Source organism: Hyalella azteca, unplaced genomic scaffold (assembly GCF_000764305.2).
Source record: "Hyalella azteca isolate HAZT.00-mixed unplaced genomic scaffold, Hazt_2.0.2 contig11854, whole genome shotgun sequence".
NCBI classification, from domain to species: domain Eukaryota; kingdom Metazoa; phylum Arthropoda; class Malacostraca; order Amphipoda; family Hyalellidae; genus Hyalella; species Hyalella azteca.
The window spans coordinates 1-21,164 of NW_025941836.1; the positions used below are offsets into that span (position 1 = coordinate 1).

At 37.2% G+C, this 21,164-nt stretch overlaps 1 protein-coding gene across 1 annotated transcript; it reads right to left on the reverse strand.

Moving 5' to 3' along the window:
- Positions 1-5,969: 5,969 nt before the first annotated feature.
- On the reverse strand, positions 5,970-15,359 carry LOC108681923 (DNA polymerase lambda). The gene is made up of 10 exons (XM_047883037.1): positions 15,165-15,359; positions 13,654-14,204; positions 11,930-12,124; positions 11,261-11,440; positions 10,726-10,854; positions 9,788-9,956; positions 9,038-9,129; positions 8,578-8,663; positions 7,890-7,965; positions 5,970-7,215 (listed from the first exon to the last, which is right to left on the reverse strand). The coding sequence occupies exons 2-10, from the start codon at positions 14,200-14,202 to the stop codon at positions 7,108-7,110; spliced, it is 1,584 nt and encodes a 527-aa protein (XP_047738993.1). The 5' UTR covers positions 14,203-14,204; positions 15,165-15,359; the 3' UTR covers positions 5,970-7,107.
- Between the last annotated feature and the right edge of the window lie 5,805 nt (positions 15,360-21,164).

Genomic DNA, 21,164 nt, shown 5'->3' on the forward strand with positions numbered 1-21,164 from the left:
ATTCTCTTGTCTCTTCTACACAATAATCACCGGTTGGTGAGCAACAGAAACCCAAATTGAAAGTAAAGCGGCAAGATAATACAAGTTTTCAACAAAGAGTTGTGCTCAGGCTGGGAGGTGTGATATATTCATACCCGAAGTCTTAAAATCAATTATAAAAAATAAATTACACCGAAATCTTTCGTAGGTACAGTTTTATCCTATAATTTATATTATGTATGTATCATGCTGGTTTTTAAATAATATTTAATACTATTAAGGGGACCGGCTACCTTAAAAATCGGAAATTTTGGCTTTACAGTTTTCTTGACTCATTTCGTAGCTGGTGAAAAGGCGCGTCTAACGCAGTTTACCGCATGTCTGTGCGTGCTATAATTTTTGCGTAAGACAATTTAAAAAATATACATATATATATGAACATTTTTAACAATATGTACAAAGATTTATTTGAATTAAATCTGTATATATAGATCATTACTCTCGTTAATTACTAAGTGTTTGCACTCGTTTGAAAACTACAAACGAGACGCGTTCAACAAAGCTACTACCATAGATGTACCTGCAATACTTTTTTTGTGTAATGCAGTCTTGAACTTTTATAAAAATGATCATTTTATATCATTATATACAATTAAATGGTATTTATATGTCATTATTTAGGTTAATTGCAAAGTGTTTTTACTCGTTTGAAAGCTACAAACAAGACACGTTTAACAAAGCTACTACCTACCATGGATGTTCATACAATAGTTTTTGCGTAATGCAGTTGCAAAGTTATGTAAAATGAATATTTTATATATATATTTATATATATAAAGTCCCATTTATAGCCTGTTATTCACGTTAAATTGAACATAAATAGGTCTAAAGACGCGTGCTGGTTCCTTTAATGCAAATAATTGGCAATGGGAAAACTTGGGCTACAATATCAAGACTTTTTGGGCATATTCTTCTGTTTTCAATAAATTTTACTTTATTTGTCTTCCCTGAACAAGTAAAAAATCCAAAAAACGCCATCTTAAAAAAATTATAACTCCAACAGTTTTCAAGCTATGGCAATGAGAGACATACCATTCAATTTGTAAAAACAATACCTAGCGACTCTAGAAGCCTTTTTTTTTAATATGTGCATGGTTTGACTCATATATGGGAGGAGGAGGAAGGTAGGGGAGGGGTAAAAATATGAAAAAATGGGAAGAACACGAAAAAAACGATGAGGAGAATAAAAAATTGGGGCTCTACAGTCGCTAGTTATTGTTGTTACAAATCGAATGATATGTGTCTCGACATTGTAGCATGTGATTTACAAAAGTTATAAACTTTTTAGAGTACCCTTTATTTGCCGTTTTCTATTAATTCCATGTTTTCTTTCATTTTTTTAAATTTACATGAACAGAAAGGCCTTAGATTTTTGTTTTACATATGTGTACCAAGTTTCAAAACGATCCGTCTGTAAACAAAAAAAGTTTTGTTGGAGGGTAGCCGGTCCCCTTAAGTAAAATCTAAAGGCTTTATCTATAAATGTAGCGGTAGTGCTGTAGCGGCAAAACCTCGTATCGCTACTTAAATATGTAGCGGGCGCTACCGCTACCGCTACATTGCCTTAAATGTAGAGCCGCTACCGCTACCGTTACATGTAGCGCGCTACTGCCCACCTCTGGTTATAGGCACTAGGCAGTAGGTACTGCTAGTATGGATGCTATTTGAAATATTCAAGAGATCATCAGCTGAGAATGAACAGAGGCTATTGTTGCAACTTGCAAATTTGCAATCAATCAGCATCTATGACAATAAGTCTATGATCTAGCCATGACCGATATGCCATCTAGGCCTAGCTATTAGCATTAGCTACTAGCCAATTTTAAATATTTGGGCAAAACCTTTGTATCTATATTAGATTGATCTAAAGGTAGTTTCTAATGTATAATTTTAAAAAACATTCATGTGAGTTGCATTGTTTTCTTTAAAGTTTAAATTAGGGGCTATTAGGCTACTAGTACTACCGTATCCCAGTATCCCTGGTACCATAAAATGGGGTAACTTAGACCACTTTTTTTTAATAAATGATGCCATTTTTTTACTAGCTATATTAAACTTGAATTGAAACATGCAAAATACAGGTCTATACTCTAGCTTCACTCACCATAAATTGCTGGCTCCTGCCTCTCATAGTCTTTATGTAATTTCAAAAAAAAGTGTTGGTCTTTGTTACCCCAGCTCTTGGGGTGACTTAGACCAGGTGGTAAAATCAATTATATTTTCTTGGTAAAATAACTCCAAATTAGCAAATAACTCCATGTTTTGGTGCATTGTAGTAGAACTCTTCTAGTTACATATGCAAATGACAAATTACCATATATAAGACTCTGTAGAGTCTGAAACATAAAGAAAAACATAAATAGGCTGTCAAATATAAAATATATTATATATGGTAATTTTATATTAACTTCCAAGCCGGTCTATGTTTAATGTTATCCCGTCAGGACTGACATTAGGTGGTCTAAGTTACCCCATTAGGGGACGGGGCCCCCTATTTGCAAACTATGACACTTTCCTAAAATTTGTCATTTGCATATGTAACCAGAAGAGTTCTACTACAATGCATCAAAACCTGGTGTTATTTAACCAAAAAATAAAAAATTGGAGGGGGTACTCTGACAGGCTTTAAATAATAGTTTTTTTTTTTTTGTGGGTCACATTTTTAATTTTTTAACCTATTAGATATGCAAACTTTTCAAATCTTTCTATTGTGTTATGTAGCCTCAGTATTAGGCCTTTAATGCCCATTGACTAAATTTTTCTATGTCAAATAGTTTTTGAGTTGTGGGGGTTTTTGTTAAAAAAACGAAAAGTGGTCTAAGTTACCCCGCCGGTCTAAGTTACCCCATTTTACGGTATGTCTATGCAGAACGTACAAAGATTGCAATCTATAGAAAAGCACAATTGTCAACTGCCGTCTGCCTTGATCATACCTCTATGTCTGGGAGCAATGAAGTTGGTGTCCTTGATCTATATTATGCCATACTTGACCCTCTGATATTCTGCCCAATTTTCCAGTTTGATAAATTGGCAATGCTGCAGAAATTTCTTTGGATTTGAATTATCAGATCATTATCCAGAGATACGTACCTAGTCAATTTTTCTACTGCCAGAGCAAGCAAAAAGGTGCCTATTGTCTAGCATATTATTGGTATGTTTGAGAGTGCAGTTGGGCTGAGTTTGGCTGCTAGGTTCTATCTGATGTTTCATAATGCTGCTGCTGATTCTAATAAAGTAATGAATATTTGCATGAACAAATCTTTTTAAACTCCACTTGCTTCCATAGTGCCGTAAACTGGGGTAACTTTGACTCCCGGGGTAACTTTGACCACTTTTGGTTTTTTTAACAAAAACCCTCAAAACTCAAAAACCATTTGACATAGAAAAATTTTGTCAATGGGCAATAAAGACCTAATACTGAGGCTACGTAACACAATAGAAAGATTTAAAAAGTTTGCATATCTAATAGGTTAAAAAAATTAAAATGTGACCCACAAAAAAAAAGCTATTTTTTAAAGCCTGTCAGAGTACCCCCTCCAATTTTTTTTATTTTTTGGCAAAATAACTCCAGGTTTTGATGCATTGTAGTAGTACTCTTCTAGTTACATATGCAAAAGACAAATTTGAGAAAAGTCATAATTTGCAAATGGGGGGCGCGGCCCCCCAAGGGGGTAACTTTGACCACCTAATGGCAGCTGTGAGGGGGTAACATTGACCGGCTTGGAAATTAAGTTAAAATTACCATAGGTACCTATATAACATATTTTATGTTTGATACACCTATTAATGTTTTTTCTTCATGTTTCAGACTCTACAGAGTCTTATATATGGTAATTTTAACTTAATTTCCAAACTGGTCAATGTTACCCCGTCACGGTTGCCATTAGATGGTCACATTTTGCCCATTTGGGAGCAGCACCTCCCATTTGCAAACTATGACACTTTTCTAAAATTTTTCTTTTGCATATGTAACTGGAAGAGTTCTACTACAATGCATGGAGTTATTTGGAGTTATTTTACCAAAAAATAAAATTGATTTTACCACCCGGTCAAAGATACCCCCAGAGCTGGGGTAAAAAAGACCAGCGATTTTTTTTTTAATTACATCAAAACTATGAGAGGCAGGAGCCAGCAATTTATGGTGAGTAAAGCTAGAGTATAGACCTGTATTTTGCACGTTTCAATTTAAGTTTAACTTATCTAGTAAAAAAATGGCATCATTTTGAAAAAAAAGTGGTCAAAGTTACCCCAGTTTACGATAGGTTTCCCAAAATGTCATAAAGTTTTCAAGCTGTGAATATTTAATATTTTGTCTGAATTGCTCACATTTTTTAAATTTTGAAATGAGATGAAAAAAACGAGATGCAGCTGTCACCAGAAATAACATAATATTAAAAAAATTGATTACCTCAAATGTTTGTCTAGTCACAAGGCATCTATAAACAAAAGTAATGGGCCCAGAAATGGATGTTGGTGATGATGTGGAAATGATTTAGTATCTAAGTTGTTGGAGGATTTTTATTGCTGCTAGGTAATTTGTTCTGCAAATTTTCTTAGCCTAGAACTCATTTTCCATGCTGTTGATATTACATTGATAGGTACGTAATTGACATCACTGCCTTGATAATGAAAAAAAAAGTAAGATTATTTATCTTCAATATTACAGGCAAATAATTGCCTAACAGTGCACCACTTTTCTCATAATTGAGAATTACAGAAAATGCTTATTTTTATCGAAAACATCCAGCTCCATTGTTACTTTTGAAATTCTAGAACCTAAGTTCTGTCAATTATATACCGTAGGTTAACTGAACATGTTAAAAAATGAAGTTATATTTAAAAGATGAAGCAACCTGAAATAAGCACAGGCATTGTGGCTAAGTATTTGAAGTTCAGAGCACCAAAAGTGGAGCTGTGAGTTGTGTGTTAGAGACCCACAACCAGTCGTGAAAATTGTGTGATGCTCAGAATCCGCAACAGGCCTAGTGGCCCAACTTCAATGCTGACTCTTCTATTCTAAACCTATGTATATGACTTAAATTTCATGTATACCGGTATAATAACAAAAGGTAGCATTCTAACTAAGCTGTATAAATTGTGCAATTTTTATTTGCATTGAAATCTTATATGTTCTATGTATTCTCTTGTCTTCCAGAATTGTAGACTTATTTAAAATGAGTCTATATAGCTCATATCTGAGATGTTTAAATATAAAGAAAAGTTTGTCTGCAATACCTCTGCTGGCAAGACCACATGATCGTCATCCTCCACAGATTAAATTCAATCAATTGCATCAAAACTCATGCCATAACTTCCACAGTATTCCACAGTTAAGTGGTGGTGTTTCTTCATCACTCGTTGGAGCATCAAGCTTATTTCTTCCACCAGATGCAAGGAATAATTTATTGCAGGTAAAGAGTTTATTTATGTTCCACTTTCTCTCTGTAAAATTGCTTTGCCAAGAAATAGGTATCCAAGAAAATACAACTATTTTGGAATTGTTTATATCTCTGTTATTTTTTGTTCAACTTCATCTTCATCTTTTAGATGAAGTACATTCTAATTTATCAAATTAAAAAAAATCTATTATTGACTACTAATATAGCTAAAATTTTTTTCACTGATAGTTTTTCTTACAGATAATTTATGAAGACCAACATTTCCTGATGTATCATATTCAGTAACATACTTAATTTTTCTCTCCCATTTTTCTAATGCTTTCATATTAGATTTCAAACTCTTGCCGTCAATTAACTTATCTCTAATCTACTGTGCTTTAGTACCAGTACCTAAAATGGTTGTGATGACGAATTTGTCTCCATCCTTCTGAGCATATCTAGTTTTATCCTAACACTAACGATTTTCACAGGCAGGATCAAGTGTACAACTACAACAGCAGCGTGGCATGAAGGTCAAAGACAAACTCCATAGGCGATGCAAAGACTGTTATTTTGTGTATAAGAGCGGCGTTCTGCATGTCAAGTGCCTCACACATCCAAGACACAATGCAAGGAATAAAATAGTCCCGGCTAAAGAAACTTGGATCCTCAGTGCTGTCAGCTGTACGCCAAAAAAATTCTGGTAAACTGTTTCTACAGTGAACTGGCGCTCTAAATTATGTACCAAGAAATTATTCCCATGTTATTCTTCATGTTCAATTATTCCCAAATTATTCTTGTCGGGTTAGCAATAAAGTTACGTTATTATTTAGCAAGATGTCCTGGCAATGTGTAAATCTAATGTAACGATCAGAACGCATCTTGTGTTTCAAGAATCCTGTAACATTATAGGCTGAATATTTAGGAGTGGACATTTAATAAATTATACTCTACACGCGATCCCATGTTCAGTAATATTTCCTGTATCAAATCACGAGAACAGTTGTCATGATCGCAATATTCATTACAAAATACATACGTAGATTTCAGGTATTCAGTACATATGTCCATGGTGCAACACTGGTTTCGAAAGTTATCATTTAATTTTGTTAAGAGCTAGTAAAACAAAGAAATAAAATAGATCGTTTTTGCGAAAACCGGCAAATAAAACTAATCATGACATTATAAAGTAAGAATTATCACAGACGGCAATGACGGCGTGGTGCTACCAATAGGGATATATGATTACTTGAAAAAATTCCATTGGCAATTTGATTGAAACAATTCTGAATTTGACCTTTAGCAATAATAAAGGATTTAACTCGTGTAGGTATACTATTGCCTGTTTTTTTTGTAGGTTATAGTGGGAACAAACTTTCGTTCTGCATAATTTCTGTTTTGGAGTGAAAGCCATATTGTGTTTATTTGAGAACATTCAAACTCCAATCCTCTGTAGTGCTGCTACGCTAGTAGTTAACTCATGAGCTTCTGGATTATTAATCCAACCTTCCTCTGAAGTAAAGTACACAAAATATAGGTATATATTTAGCAACAACCGTTTTCACGAACGTCAAAAAATTTTATATCGGTCCAAGAAAATGTTTATGGAATGGATGTAAGGTTTCCGTACTTGTATATAAATTTGTATCATTCATAAAGTATCTGGATATGCCATTTTGATGGATGGTCTTCAGTGATCTCTCTCGTGCGGGGCTCTGTATGGCAGCCCAAGGTGCTCGAAAATACTCTCCTCCGTTTGTGTCGGCAGCAGGCATCCATCGTTCAGTTTCTCTCGGCCCTGACGGAATACACAAATTTCAGAAAAAATTAACCTCCCGCTTCCCATGTGAAACATTTTAGTAGCAAATAAAAAAATTTATATAGCTTATTTATCTGAAGTGAGCACAAAGTAGAAGGATATTTAAATACGGGAGTACAATTATTTTCTTATGATCTGAAACAACTGTTACTTATGAAGGCAAGCACTCGTAACGTGATGCAATTAGAATACGAATGTTAATGAAGTATGGGATTCTCCTGTAGGCAATAAGTTTGCCTGTACTGACTGATCGAGTTTCCTATCACACATTGCTTATGACAAAAAAAAACATTTCTATGCCACCGGATACGGAATTTTTAAAACCCATAGTGAATTAAGTGGAAGCATCTTCCCTTGGATTGAGTCGTCTCAGTCAAACAATGGTGGTTCCATCAAAACCTACACTAGAAAGCAATAATTTTCAATCGAACGATGACATAATATCACAGACACTGACAATATATCCATTGCATCCGCCTGTGACACACGTGATGTTTACTACGTTCACAGTTTTGCAAATTATCTAGGTATTAGTTCTGCACGTAACGCATCATTATATATCGCGTTATCGAAGTAATTGACTTAAGAGTAAAGTTGGCAAAACGTTTCTCAAACGTTACCGAGAAAAAACTCTAGGCCACCTGTGCACTCACCTTGCGCACGACGTTAGTACGGAGGCCGTGTTCAGAGAGGCTCATGCCCATTTTTGTAGCCAACAACCGCATCGATCTGCATTATATAATATTGATTCGGAACCAAGATCTCGGAAAAAGAGTATTCTCGTTATTCTAACCTGTAAAATCAATACTATCATGGTATGAAATTTATAAAGAACAAAACCTCTCTTGATAACAACGCAAGTATGACAACTGATGCCCACATTAAAACCCATTCCCCAGGATTAAACAATATAAAAAAATAGCACGCTAGTTTTCAATTCCATTCAAAAACTGAGGTATTCTTCTCCAGCGCTGTTCTAAAAAGCCTCTTTTGATTCATTTTTTTCGAAAATTTTGATGAACATTATTCTCTTTTCACATCAAGAAAGTGCAAACTGTAATACAATAGATGATTTCTTCACATGAATAAATAATCCATTCGCTTGGAATTACCGGTCATTTTAAAAATAGAATTTTTGGCCCGTCATCACATTACATGTTCATTAGTTTCATTACACATTTACAAACATGGCAAGAATAAATGATATTATGAGAGAAAATACCTATTTGATGGAACACTCTAAGGATTATCTTTTCATCATCTTTATCTTAATCTTTATTCTTTCTTAATCTTTCATCTTTATTCTTAATAGTAGAATAAAGTAAACAGAGAGCCCTGCACCTGTTGAAGTGAGCAGACCCTGTGAAGTAGAGCAGCGCGGGAGCAAACTCTGAGTAAGGCACCACGATGATGTCAATCCGCCGGTGCTGTAAACAATTGAAAAATATCATCGACTTCAATCATACGCCAGGGAAGAGAACTTACTATAGATGCAAGCGACATAGGTGGTAATAATGACATTGTTCTTGAAGCAGGGTTTTTGGAGAGGTTGATTAAAATCAAAAGTTCATGTCACTAAAAGAACTTTGTATTACTTTGCAAATTAAACTAATATAATGACTGCGATTGTATAACTTTTGATCCATCACATAATTTTCTTAATTCGGACCATAATTTTTAATCTCATCTCATTAATCTCTGTGCTGATAAAATTTTGGAATTTATCCCCTTTCGAGTAAGTTTTGTTGTGTATTATTGACGGAAAATTGTCCTGTATTTTGTAGATATGTTGTGAACTCGCCTTGCTGTCTGGACCAGGTAATCGACAAACTCCCAGGTACTTCTGCTGGTTGCCATTGTCTTCTTGAGTCACTAAATCATCGGTCAAGAAACCTGTCCAGGAAATACGTATATCATATTAATGCAAATTAGAACACACATTAATTACTTTAATGCAATCGCATCAGTACGTATTAATGCTCATGAAAATCGAGGAAATATATCATGCATCAGGAATGAATTCGTGCAACAACCGCAACACTTTTTAACACAAACACAGAAATAAAAGGTTCCGTAAAGTTTTTTGTGACATTTTGCAGAGAGCTAAAAATTTGTGTGATCAAACCACGATATTAATTTGATCGTTGATTCCAATATACCGCATAATATGATGCTCTTGGGTTAGATTAAACTAATTACCTCCACCAACCGTCAATCCAGAGAAGCTTTGATGCTTGGATCATACTTTCCACTGCTCAAAAGCGCAGTGTACTTAAGTGATATACCGTACACGTACGTAAGTCTCAAACAGCAGGGACGTCAAGATTCTTGCCGGATGTCATTTGATTAAATTTAAATAAAACGCAAGTGACTCAAAAGATCGCTTACAAACAACCGAAATAAAATAAATAAACGATCAAACTAATGATTCCGAGTATAAAATTCTCACACAAACGAAATCAAATTAAATCTAAAACTAAAACATCAAAAGGGCTTCATACAAGTACATACATAATAGCTTTAATTACTGCAAACGGTTTCTGGAGGGTACCTTTCTTCTTCATGTTATCCAGTAAAGGCAAGAACACGTCGTGGTGCGAGGAACCGTCTGGGTGTGACACGAGAATATCTACGTCCCCACAGGTCGCCCGGCCGCGTCTGTAGGAACCGCACACTTCGGTCACAAGTCCGGCACAAACCTCAGCACAACACCGCGATACCTGCACAGATATGACTCATATCGATACCTACGATCGTGTTTTCGAACAACTGATTATTTGCCAAAGTTATCCTTCAAGTCAACCTCGTTGACGGTAAATCATTAGTCGCCGCGGAATAGATCCATCAATGAAGAGCAATATTCCAACCTAGTCAAATTATTCATGTGAACGTAAAATTTAGGATCGTAGACCAGTTTTAAAATTCAGGACAGGATGGAAGCTGACTAAAATAAAGGACCCATCTAGCAGTATGAAGAAGTCGAAGTCAAAGTAATAAAAATTATTTTGGATAAAACCTATAACCCGGAAAATTGCACTCAAGTCTCAGTCGCCAACGTATTAATAATGGATGCACATGAAACGGATACAAAAATGGGCATTTAGTGCTGGATAGTTGATTGCGCGAGTTCATTATAGCGCGTTGTATCCCAATATTTGAGATAATCAAGACTGGAGCAGCGAGTAGCGCGATCAAAACCAGAGCTAGCTGTGAAAAATCCGGTCGAAATGGGCGAGGCGGCTGGGGGGTTAAGAAGATAAATATTAGAACAGTGAGAAGCGAGTTTGAAATCCGAAGCTAGTAGTGAAGAGTTGCAATTTCTATAATAGGCGACATGCCAAACGTGGCCATATCATCAACGCTGATCCCACTATATTATGTTACATTTCTATTGAACGAAAAAAAAAATCTCACGTCAATTTGAATACTTAAACAATCCCAGCCGTAAGTTTGTGAAAGTTTCGTGAATGTGCCTGCTGGGTGACGTACGAAGCTGTGTATGGCAGCAGCCTCGTGTCGTGGGATCCTGGCGTTGAGGTCGTGGTAGTGCAGCAGGCCGACCTTCTGGTGGCGGGTGAGGGAGGCGCGCTCGTGCAGGTCCTGCAGTGTGCGCAAACCCTGCAATAGATAACGCTGGGGTTCAACCCTCCATATAACCCTTATAGGAAAAATATTAAAATCCATTAGGATTTTATTCTTTCTAATGTTACTTTTTTTAATACTAGGAAAATAATAAAATCTTGAAAAAAGCAAACAATGGAACATATTCATGCTTCGAAGTCAAAATTTACTGCTTTCAGTTCGCAGTCTTGTTCGTCTCTGGAAGAACGAGTGAAAAATATCGATGAAATTCACCATTTTCCTTCAGGACAATCAAGACATTATGCTTATCGTGACCAAAATCACACAATTTTTATGTTATCAGAAAATGATTTTCTGGCGCATGATTTTTTCACTTTTACAGATATCAGTGATCAACAAAAAAATTAGTCAATGGTATACAAGCCGCGCTGGTCTGACTGACCTGGGCATACCAGGCCCGGGCCGTAGAAGGCCCGGCTCCCCACACCCCCAAGAAGAGGCTGATGACCGCGGTCTCTTCAGAGCCGCAGACCTCCTCCACCTTGCGCAGCTTGCCGCTGGCCAGGATCTCGGCAACCTTCGCTGCCAGCCTCTCACCCACGCCTCGTATTTGCCGAGCCTCCTGGAATGATGGAAGAATTAATCAATTTAATTAATTAATATACTCGACCATCGCCGTAGGCTTCTCACTCACACATCGTATTTGTCGATATTTTAACTAATGTGGACGAATAAATAAAAAACGTGAATGTGACGAATTGATAAACATGATGGAATGATGACCACGGTCACCTCGGTTACACCTTTTATTTATTGTTTATACTTGAGCAGCCCTAAGACTAAGAACGAGGCTAATCGTAGCAAACTTCGAATAAATTAAAGAATACCTACTCCCTACAAGTACGATCAATCTTATTAAATTATACCAGAACTACTACGTACCTTATCGAATCAAATGGCATCTATATCCAGGCCTTAACAACATCAGATTTTAAAATATGATACAGGAGTATACACCAACCAAAGAGACAGAGCATAAAATGTTCTGCAATGTAATCAAATGTAACGTAGGTAATGTAATCAGGTGTTATGTCAAGCCTATGTCACCTACATCATAGGATGTAATTTCTTTAGGGTAAGCGTTGATGGCAGCGATGGCCTTCTGATATCCAGCTATCCTCCACGTGTCGTTGTTGGCCCGGTACACCTCGAGTAGCTTCGTGAGCTCCTCGGTGACTTGGTGGTTCGGTGACGAGCTCTGGTGGTCGTGGCGGCTGGAGCTCGAGTGAGCACATGCGAATTTCGCCTGTAAAATACATTAAGACTAGAGTCAAGACTTCAGAAACACGTCCTTCAAGAGACGTCTGGACGTGTTCCTGGGCACAATTCCTGATCGACCGCCCCTGCACCACTACTGACGGCGAGAAGCAAGCATTAACATCGTGCATCAGCTGGCCCACATGAGGGCGGATGAGCGTAATCAGAGGCGGCGATCCATCGTGGCCTGGGACTGCTACGTCCGAAACAAATACTAAGGAAACAAAGTTGGTTGGATATTAAATTTGCACATAAACTTAGAATATTCCGAAAGAGCTCATTTCCTTACCAATTATTTTCGAGATAGTTCTGAAACGAAAATTGATTGAGCGACAATATTATTCTATGTTTAAAAAAAACTTCTCGGACAATACCACACATCAAAAAACTATTTCACTGTATGGTAGTGCTCCGCTTTCGTTTCTGAAGGCAAAAAAAAACAGTTAATAAATGCAGAGGCCTGAGGTGAAAGGATTGAAAATATTCGAAGCCTTTCCTTTAATAGCACTCTGGACAATTGCAAGAGCAGGTTTGTTGCCTATGCATACATAAATGGTCATTACACTCAGAAAATAAGCGAAACTTAGTCCAAATGGCAATGCATTTTCTGGCTGGTGTGGGTCACCCTAACCCAGTTTTCTCCTGGTAAAAGAGCATGTTAGTGCAACTTGCAGGAAGCGTGTCAATATTTGGACCATATTACCCATTAATTTTTCTGAGTGTAGGAATGCGTATGGGAACGAGCGTCGGTGCCTCTTCACCGGTCAGCGCCGTCAGCCCTGCCAAGCTTCAATTAAAGCAACAAAAGCGCCAGCAGCAGCAAGCTGCTACATGCGCCTTTCACGCCCTGCTTCATATATCGCGCAATTTCACGCCCTGCTTCATATATCGCGCAATTTTACGCCCTGCGTCATATAGCAAAATGAATGGGTCAAGTTGTCCATATATCGACACAATTTCTGCACGTAGCACTTAAACGCCATTTTTAAATGCAAACCTGCGTCAGAATGACTCGCACAAGGACAAAAATTACATCATCAGGGGGTAATATATTTTTGTAGCAAAGCTCAGGGCAGAAACTTGGGAAAAAGCGAGTACCGTAGTTGTAACAATTCGGTAAACTCATGACTAACATAATCAGAAATTGAGTCATGAGAAACCATGAAAATTTCACAGGACAAAAATGCTAACTCGTAGTTGAACTGACATTTTCGAACGTACACATCATAAAAAAGCAATTTAGATAACTGAAAACATATATAAAAACAACATAAATCATCACAGACATTTAGAGAGAAATAAATTGTAAACAGTGGAACATTAAAACTATCAATTTGAACTTGGATAATCGATACATGAAAACGATAATGATGAATTTAATTTTATCATAACCATTGCTAGCTAGGCAATAGCCATCTTTTAGGCTCAACTTGCATTGTAAGATTGTCAAAATGAATATAATTCTGTAAAATATTACGAAATTTTCTAAAACTCTCATGCAGAGTAAGCACAATTCACCTGAAATTTAGCAATTGGAACCTTGGCGTCATCCTGGCGAGGTTCATTGGCCAGAGCTGAACTCTCCTCCTTGCTTGCCTTAGGCAGGAGCTCAATATCAGGTCCATGGTCTGGTGAAGCACATTTGTTAGCAGCAACGTGAGAGAAAACTGCATTTCCTGAGCTAGAATTATCATATTGATTTTCTAATGGTTTGTACACTATATGATCTGCTTCATCAATGAGAGATTTGCTTTTCAGACACTCGCTCAACCATGAACATTTCACGACAATTGATGAGCCAATGGCATGAATGTCAATAAGTTTCTCAAGGTTCGGTTTGCCAATAGAATCTTCTACAATTATATGGGTCACAGAAGAATTGACATCAGGCATTAATTTTCCACCATATTTTTCGATTTGCTTCTTGAAAATATCCATTCTTTTGAGTCCAAAACTGGCAGGCAAAATATGACATGTAATTCGAGAAAGAAACAAGTCCTCAAATTCATTGTGACAGATCTTCTGTCGTTTTGACATGGTATTTGAGATGGTAGAATTTCTTTTCATATCTGAAAAATTCATCATAAGTAGTATAAATAAAGAATTTTCACATATAGAAAATGAGGATTTAGGTGTCAATAATTGATAATTGAACAGCTAATTGAGCAAAATAATATGATTATTATTAGAGCCGAAAGACAGTGTACACTATTATTATTATTAACATTATCTACCTATATACATAAATCAATCCAACAAATCCTATGAAGAAATCATTTTATGGTTTATTATTACCTAATTGTATCTTTTGTCTGATTACTGGTATAAAAACTAGTAGTCATAGGACATGTATAATACATGTAGGCACAAAATTTTGGTCATGTTTGAAATTAGATTTAGTTCAAGTATTTCCCTGGTAAAAAGAAGATTAAAAGTGTTCTGTGGTAAGACATAATTAATTTTACGAAATAAGTTCATTTAACTAATATAATTTGCTTTCCACAGCAAATTTTTCGAGATTGACAAAGAGTCATTCCTTAAGTGCTTGTCAGCTTGCATAATTTTACAATGTTTCAATTATAACAAATTTAGGTATGATTGTACCAGGTGTGATTAGGTATGTATGACTGCACCAGGTATGTTTAGGTACCTATGCATGCTAACAAGGGTTAAAGAATTAAAGGTTTTTCTCAAACAGAATATATAGTTGACATCTATTTTGCATCTACAAATGATTTCATTAAAAAATATCAAAGCATTTGGTCTGGTTATCTTGACTATTTTACAGGGTTGTTTCTGTAGGTCTAAAAGCTCTTCTAGGTCGACATCCAGACCCACTGGTCCAAGACACCTGAGCACGAGTTACTAAGAGACAATGTTGGTCTGTAATACTTGATTTTCTAATTCCCAAGCTTGGTTATTGAAAGGAGCTATTCTTGTTCCTGTTTTTCAGTGGGTTTGAATTCTATTGCAATAATATTGCATCTCTTGTTAATGCAGACATCATGGATTGAGGAATTCTGGATTACCTGGTATTTTTTGTAGTTCTCTTGCCTCTGAGATGGTGTCCAAGGAGATTTTTCTGGTGTCAGGAGACAGTTGCTTAATTATCACTGTGTTGTTGTTTCCAGATGATTTATTAGTTGCATTGGTTGAAAATGATTTATATTGTGTTTGGTTGGGCAGATAATCTAGGAGCTTTGCTGATGTTAGCACTAGCAGAAGAAGCTGTTGGTCTGATTAAGCTGTCTGATTCTTGTTCAGATTCGGTGTCAATCTGCCGTTCGTGCCCTCTAGGATTAGGGGACCCTTCTCGTGTGTCCATGCTTGACCTAGTTGTTCTATTGTTTTCTAGCACCTTAGGCTTGGGTTGATGGCCAGTGATTTCATCTGAAGATGCTTGGAGTCCAGATTGCAGAAGAGGGCCAGCAGGATCATGCGTTTGCGTTTCTGGGACAATGTTCTCATCTTCACTGTCAGGCTTGTCAGACTCTGACTCTACCAATATCATTGTGCATGTATTACCTTCAATCATAAGTAGAAATTTACAAGGTAATACAGAAAAGAAATATATGCTAATATAAATAATAAATATATAATTCAGCAAATAGTTAAAGAGAAAAAATATATATACTTTTTTTAAATAGTGATACAGAGATGAAATATAGGCTAATATGAATATAACCAGTTTACCCAGCATATAGTTACAGCATAAATAAATTTTAAAAAGTTTTGATGTTGATGGCAAATACAAATAATGATACTCTAGTTATATCCAAACCTCAAAACAATGCGGGAATCCTAACTGATTGGATTTGGGACACAAAATATACACTTGCCTGACCACTCTCAGAAAGATGTAGGTAGTTTTTTGGGGAATATTCCTGCGCAAAATGGGTTTCCTGAAACCAATGTTCCGCGCAGATGGCGCAGTTTGTGCAGAATTATCTCAATACTGCACTGTACAAAGCAGGATTGTTCAAAACATAGCAGTTGGCATTAGCAGTTGGCTGCACAGAGGGCACTGAATGGCAACTGGCACTGAAAGCAGGAACAGTCTTCAATATGCATATCTGCACAGCTATGAGTCATATGGATACAATCCTGTAATTGCACTGCCACCATTGTTAGAATTAACCGGCATTTAACGTGTGTATGGTCACTACCTATTATGCATACAAAAGGATCATAGACACGCAGACACTACAAGCATCAACGCCCATTGGCGTTGTGAGACAATAAAACATTGTAGCATAGCTGCAGCTTATGGCGGCAGCAGGATTGAACTTGCATAGTGGCAAAGCAGAGTTTTTTAGACTCTCCTAGTTCATTTTTGACTCCTATAGGCTATAGGTACACCAGTAGAGTATCATGGATACCAGCATTATCATACATAAAAAATTGGATTGAATCTTGAGTAAATGAGGAAATTAAAAATGAACTGATTCCAAAAAATCACTGGTTTGCCACTATGGATTGAAGTATATATGGTTATGAATACACTACAAGCATTGACACCTATTGGTGTTGTGAGAAGATATTATGTCATAGCATAGCTGCAGACTGAATTTAATTCAAACGGTGGTGACAGGGCCTATCGATGACGCGATGCAGTGCTCGGCCACTGGCTGTGCAGGCGATGCCATCAAAGCCATGAAACCCACTGACCTGCAGCTTTTGCCAGCAGCAGACTTGAACTATATATGACTACTAATACACTACGAGCATTGACACCTATTGGCGTTGTGAGAAGATATTACATCATACTCATTACTCAACATAGCATAGCTGCAGGCCTGCAGCTTTTTCCAGCAGCAGGGATTGAACTATGTGTAGTTATTAATACACTACAAGCATTGACACCTAATGTCACCTATCAGCATTGTGAGAATATATTACATCACAGCATAGCCGCAGCCTAGTATGGAATATATCTACTTGGCGAGCCGCGACTGAATTTTTCGAGCCATGGTTTTATGGATTTGCCAGCCGCAATTCCATTTCTATGAGCCGTGATTCTATTTCACCGAGCCGTGAATTCCATATCTCGGCCATGAAAAGCCATTTACGAGGTGCAAATGCGAATTTATTTACAAAGTTTATGCACGTGTTACCCCAAATTCTAATTTTACCCTTAAACAGTCAAATGGCAACAATAAAATTTGTCTCTACTGTAAGTTCAGCACGTGTTAATATACAGTCTGACCGCTTTGACATGACCGCAACTATGCGCAATCTTCAACAAACGTTTTGTTTATTTGTTTACATTACGATGTTTATGTTTTTTCTGCAAGATATTTTTGGCGGAAACGGTAAAGCAATGCAGATTGCGGAAGTTGAAAATTTTATGAAATGACATGTTTGCGAAGTGCAAACTGCGATTTTTTAATCAAACAAAAATTTATGACATTCGAGCCGCGAGATTTCATACCTACTGAAATTATATGATATTAGAGCCGCGATATTTCAGACAAAAATAGGACTTTTCCAGACTAGGCCGCAGCTGCTGGCAGTGGCAGGTGGCAGCAGCAGGAATCAACCTATATATATGGTTATTAATATGCTACATACATTGCCAATTACTGCGCACTGCACAGAATGAAAAATTAAAGACACAAATTCCTTCCGCGCACCTGGCACAGCTTTCTAGCTCCTGCCTATGGACTTGAGTAGTTCACAGTTACACCGTAATGACAGTATACATAAAGATAAATGTCAATAAGTGAAAAAACAACAAAAAATACAACTTTGACAAGTTATTAATAATGTGAACAGGGTTTCAAAAAAATAAAATATTGCCTTAATATGAAAATGATATTGAATTAAACTGATAGGATTTAACTACACTACCTAAATTTAAACCTTGGCTGGGCGAGCCTGGGCCGCGTGCCCACAAACCTACTAAGATGTTTGATTGGCCCACAAACCTTCTGCCTCTTGTCATAGATCATAGTGAGAAGAGGATGGGGCCTCTGCCCCCACTCCCAGGGAGGGGTGAGAAAGCCAGCTGGGTTCTTGACTCTGGACAGAGTCCTTGCTAAATATACTCGAGTTATATATATAAGTAATAGTACAAAATCAAGTTACCTGTGATTTATGAATGATTATTTGCCGAATAACTTAACGCAATCAAGAGCGATAGACAATAGAGTACGAGATGTTCATTCAATGAACGCAGCTGACTCTCTGATGCAAGGTGAGCATCCCGTGGGTCAGGCCACACTCAGGAAGATGTATATAAACAGGGAAATTTCTCGTGTAAATCAATCTAATTATATTTTTTTCGCGCAGACGTTCGTGCAAATCACGGTCATCGATTCCGCGCCCCGCAGCACTCGGCGCGTGCCGCGGAGCCGTCCGACGCAGTTCTGATTTAGACACAGTTTTCATCTGAATGGAATGGCAACATCGTCTGTAGATGATTTCAAGTAACGCTGAACCAGCATTGATATCCAACCACAACACAGTGCGGATACACGTTTGTGTGTACGGTCAGTGTGATTACGTAATTTGCATTGCCGCGCGTCCATATTTAAACTATTTTAGCTTTCTAAAAGTACGGCGCTGTCGGCGCACGGCACATTTTTTTTACCGGCATAGTACGGCGCACCGCGCAGGTCGTTAAAATGACAATATAAATTTCCGCGCACCTGGCACATCTTCCTGACCATGAGGGTCAGGATAACACAGAGTAAAAAACGGCTGATCGAAAGTGTAAACAACTGCTCCGGTCCGCATTTATGAATAAGTTATTTTTCCGGTTTTCAGGTTCAGCATTTTCCAATCGACTAAAGTTTGTGCTCATTTAAGCTTTTACGCTATAATCAATAGCGTAAAAGCTTTGGAATTTCTGTGTTTTTAAGTTGAATTTTTGAAAGAGAATAACTAAATACAGTTGCTACCTGTTGTAAGTCGTCGATTGACTCCATTTAAAATTTAGTTGAGCAATTTCAAGTGGATATTTACCGCATGTAATTTTTACTATCTCACATTATCTCACATTATTTTACTCATCAACTGTAAGAAAATTTTCAACATGTTCTCCTTCAAATCATTGCCCCTTCAAAAACCCATAGCAGTAATACTGCTTAGCGTTTTGTGCAAGTAATTAAGCCTGCAATCTAGCCTGAGGAATGGACGATTAATGGGAAAAAACAACGCGGTACTTTGAAAATGTGTACCTAAACAATGACAGTTTACTAGGTAATTTACTTTCTCCTTCAGTTTTAAAATAAAATAAAACACATACGGTGGAGAATAAAACTTAGAAGCATATTTGCTAAGCACCCAAGGTGCAAGAATCGGCAAAAGATCATGGGATTATGGGCCAATTTCTTCAGTGCCGACACTTCTTTTCTATTCTAAAATGTTTGTTACATGTCCTAAAACGCTTGCTGTTCTATATTCTTATTTAGAATATATATTTTTTTCATTTTTTCCACGCACAACGGGCAGCTACAAACAATCACAGCAACGATTCAAAGCTCTGATTCTAATAGAATAGAATAGAATAGAAGTGTCGGCCCTGAAGAAATAGGCCCATGGCCTGTTGCCGATTCTTGAACTTTTCGTGACTTGATTCACAAGGGATCCGGCCTTTGGAACCCGATCTTTCCATAGCTGACGATTGATTGAGATATTCATACTCGGAGCGTCAACGATGCTATCAGGTAGGCTGTTCCACATGTCGGTGACTCGAAGCGAGAAGAAATGTTGTCGCATGGATGTGTTCCAACGCTGTTTTTTTTTTAGTTTATAGCCGTGGCCCCTGGTGTTGGTTCTTGTTTGTTTTTCTTGATGGAGCCATAAACAATGTTTTTCACCATAACAAGGCTCCTTAAAAATTTCCTCTTATCTTTTCCCTACTACCAAAATAATCTCGTATACTGGTTAGGCCTCCAAGCTATCACTCCACCTCCCAGGTATTTTCATGAAGTCAAAGAAAATTCACTAACGAAACTCTTCGTTGTCGGCCACGAGATCGATGACCTCAATGAGCCCCAAGTCTTCATTTTCAAGTGCAGCTAAAGGCTCGCGCATTACTCGCCTTAATTAAGATCTTGGAAGGCAATACATTCCCTGCAGCGAGAGATGAGTTAGCGAGAGTGAGAAATGTTCTGTTTGGAGAGTCCAAGTTATGATGATTAACATTCGAGGTTAAACACCCTCATCTGCCATTAATGTGATGAACTTCCCAGTGCATCAGCTTAATAAATATGACCAAGAACGCTCCAGCAAATAAGTAACTCGAGCATGCAGTATCATGCAGTGGTCGTATTTTCCGCGATGGTGTTGATTACTCTAGATTCAGGTTAATAAGAAAATGGTTTCTGATTGGTTATTAAATGATGGATTTACGAGGTAACATGTTTTTAACTTGTGCTCTTTAACAGATTGAATTTTTTTTAGCAAAAAGTATAGGGGTTACATCAACATTTAGCTTTATAGAAGCTTTTTCTGAAAATGCCCGATGCAAACTTTCATGCTTAATTAATAAGAACGATCAATTAATAACAATATTAAAAGTAGTTATTAGGATTTCTTAAGCTGCAAACAGGGCCCTCTATTCATATTTACAAAAATTAGCGCGGATTCGAATATTACAGTGAAGAGGTGAGATCAGAGAAAGAAATATTTTCAGTGCACTGTATTTCGGTTTTCATGTTCATAACCGCGTATCTAAGTCGTTACGCTGACCGTTGGTTACAATGAACCTCTACATTCTGCGATCAGTAAACATCGGCAAAGCCTAAATCCTGATTGGCTGATTGATTGCGATTAACTGAAATCCTGATTCTATTATAAAATCACAATTCACGTCTCAAGTCCAAAATGTTAGAATGGAAGTTCTCGATTACAAGGTTGAAAAAATTATGCTGACATCAAGGTTTGTAGATCAGGAACCATTGAGCTTGCCAATCGCTGACGTGAATCTCGATTTTTTTTAATTGTGCAATTGAAGTTTTACGGTAAAACGGAACATGAAAATAATCTAATGATATTGTAGCGGACCAACTCCTGGCCGCGCT